This window comes from Austrofundulus limnaeus, unplaced genomic scaffold, assembly GCF_001266775.1.
Source record: "Austrofundulus limnaeus strain Quisiro unplaced genomic scaffold, Austrofundulus_limnaeus-1.0 Scaffold2148, whole genome shotgun sequence".
Taxonomy (NCBI): Eukaryota; Metazoa; Chordata; class Actinopteri; order Cyprinodontiformes; family Rivulidae; genus Austrofundulus; species Austrofundulus limnaeus.
In genome coordinates this window covers 7264-9882 of record NW_013954550.1, presented here as the reverse complement: position 1 = coordinate 9882, position 2619 = coordinate 7264, and the positions used below count along the sequence as shown (strand labels likewise).

Genomic DNA, 2619 nt, shown 5'->3' with positions numbered 1-2619 from the left:
CCCCTCCCAATATGGTAACATGTGCCGAGTTCTGAAGCTGGGGTCCAAGAGAGACATAGTACATCTGTGCACCCCTGAGAAGAGGCCTCCACCCTTAGACACCACACTCTGCTTGGAGACACAGCCCAGAGGAGGAGCTGCACCTAAAGGGTGGTTCTAGGGCCAACCAGCTGCATTTGTTCTCCTCAATAGCTACCACAAMATATTACAGGATTTCACAAACATGCATGAATGAGTCAAAGCAATTCCCTGTATGTTTTTAATGAGGGGATAATGTTATAACATGATATAAAGCTAAAAAGGTTGACTTTACATGATATTGCCCTTTGGTATTCAGCACTCAGAGCACACTAAGTGAATACTGTATTTTRCTCTGTTTAATGTGGATTTTCTCACCTCAGAGGGAACAATGTTTTTGGCAGGACACTTTAGACCACCACTACTCTCTCCTCCTTTTACTCAGAAACTAACACCTGAGATGGTTCTAATTACAAACAAATGCACAGAAAAAAATAATTTTGTGTGTGTGATGTCATAGGTTTGAGGCACATCGCAATTCTGAAGCTGGTTGGAACCGAGCTGCTAGACATGGGCGGAGTCTTAGAACTGTATCCAATCAATGGTAAGAACTTTTCCATAAAACTGATTTTAATGCATCTGAAGGAAATTTTGTGACTAACTGAATTTTAGAAATTCTTTTATATTATTTTCATGATTGATTTCAGTCATTCACTTTAGACAGTAATAGAATCCACATGTCTGTACTTATTTTTAAATTAATAGACTTAGCTGAACCATAACTTTTACTTCATTGTKCATATCTTCAAACATTTCCTATGTTCCTTTTAGAACAGTGGTTTCTCTTTAAGTGAGACATCAAATAACCTTCCCTCAGATCAGCTGGGCTTATTCAAATCCAGAAACCCACATATAATATTTCTGCATCCTGCTGCCAGTCAATATGGTCAGGGGACTCTCCCTTTCGTGGTTCTTGGTCTAAAATTAGTTTTTTTTTACAAGGCAGTTTCTTTTCTACAAAAATGGGTCAGGCTTATGTAAGACTATAGAATCTAAATCTCTTACTAACATATTAGGGCTTTACCTTTTGGAGTCAAGAGTGAGGAGGTACAGTACACATATTAAACTAATTCAGCAAGGGAATCATGGCTGCATTCTTTGTTTTATGAAAATAAATCACCCTCCTTAAACGCTTTAGCACTAATTTAAACCTCTGTTCCATCTAGGCAGTGCTACTGTGGACCGGGAAGGGCTCTCAGCCACCTTGGTGAAGGACATGAGGAACTACTTTCAAATCAGCCCAGAATACTTCTCCATGCTGCTGGTAGGAAAGGACGGCAATGTCAAGTCCTGGTACCCTTCGCCCATGTGGTCCATGGCCACCATCTATGACCTGGTGGACTCTATGCAGCTGCGCAGACAGGAGATGGCCATCCAGCAGTCGCTCGGCATGCGCTGTCCCGAAGACGAGTATGGTGGCTATGGCTACCATCAACATGGATATGAACATGGTTATCAGGATGGCTATCACCAGGGTTATGGTTACTAAATGTAGCATCTCATTGGGTTGCAACTAGTTGGCAACTGGATTTCAAGAAGCAGACTCCAGAAACCCTTGCAATGTTAAGTGGTTCCTTCGTGTGAGTCGTAAGGCTCARGGTCCTGCTTGAATTGTGAATACATTCAAAAGATTTTTGGAAAAGATTTGCTTTCAAAATAGTCAGACATCTTCAACACATCTAAATTTTGTTGTGGGTTTCTGCAACCTATGTTAAGAGTGCTAGACCTGAAAGCTCTCATTGGACAGACAACATGTCCAGGTTTCAAAAACAACTGATAAAAAACAGCTATTTAAGAACTGGTCTAATTCTGCCTAACTTCATTTGTTAAGTATACTCAAGAAGATTAAATCATAAATGTTACTTGATTTCCATTTGGGATTATTAAGGTATTTTTTAATTGATTTGAACTGGTTGGGCAAACTGAGGTGGGTAGAGATGAACGACAATGTGCACGGGCAAGAATGCAGTTTTGCAAGCCATGTATGCAAAAATGAGCTGAGGTTTTAAAAATACTGGCTTGCTGGTTATTTGGTTGCAGACGCTCAGTGGTCAGTGTGAATGCAAAAAAATAATAAAATAAAATACGGCAAAGTTTAGTAATTTTGAGTCTCTAACTTGTCACCAATCAAGCCCAGTGAGATACTTGAACCTCTGTGTGATGGATGCCATCCATTGACCCTTTCAGCTCTGGTATTTTTGATTCACAATGGGGGTTTTTTTCACAACGATTTTTCAACACTTTTATTAGAAACGGACAGAGCAGTTTGAATATTTTGCAGCACAAACTGGATAACAGAACAGTTTTTTTTCTGTTACCTGTTTTACATACAGCATGTAGTACAGCAAGGTGAAACACAACAGCTTGTATTCAGAGGTGGTCAGTTAGTATACAGTGGTTTGCAAAAGTATTCATACCCCTTGAACTTTTCCATATTTTGTCACATTACAACCACAAACATAAATATATTTCACTGGAATNTCTGACGTGACATGTTCGTACGAAACCTTTGTACGAACAAAAGTAAGAGAAATTTAGGAT

At 39.5% G+C, this 2619-nt stretch overlaps 1 protein-coding gene across 1 annotated transcript in view; it reads left to right on the top strand.

The window, feature by feature from the left end:
• The window catches only part of ccdc80 (coiled-coil domain containing 80), a gene marked incomplete at its 5' end in the record, with an annotated part of 22546 nt that extends 20370 nt beyond the window's left edge, over nt 1-2176 (top strand). Inside the window, 2 exon segments of the mRNA XM_014034515.1 lie at nt 539-622; nt 1245-2176. Coding sequence (XP_013889969.1) covers nt 539-622; nt 1245-1567 — 407 coding nt within the window.
• Between the last annotated feature and the right edge of the window lie 443 nt (nt 2177-2619).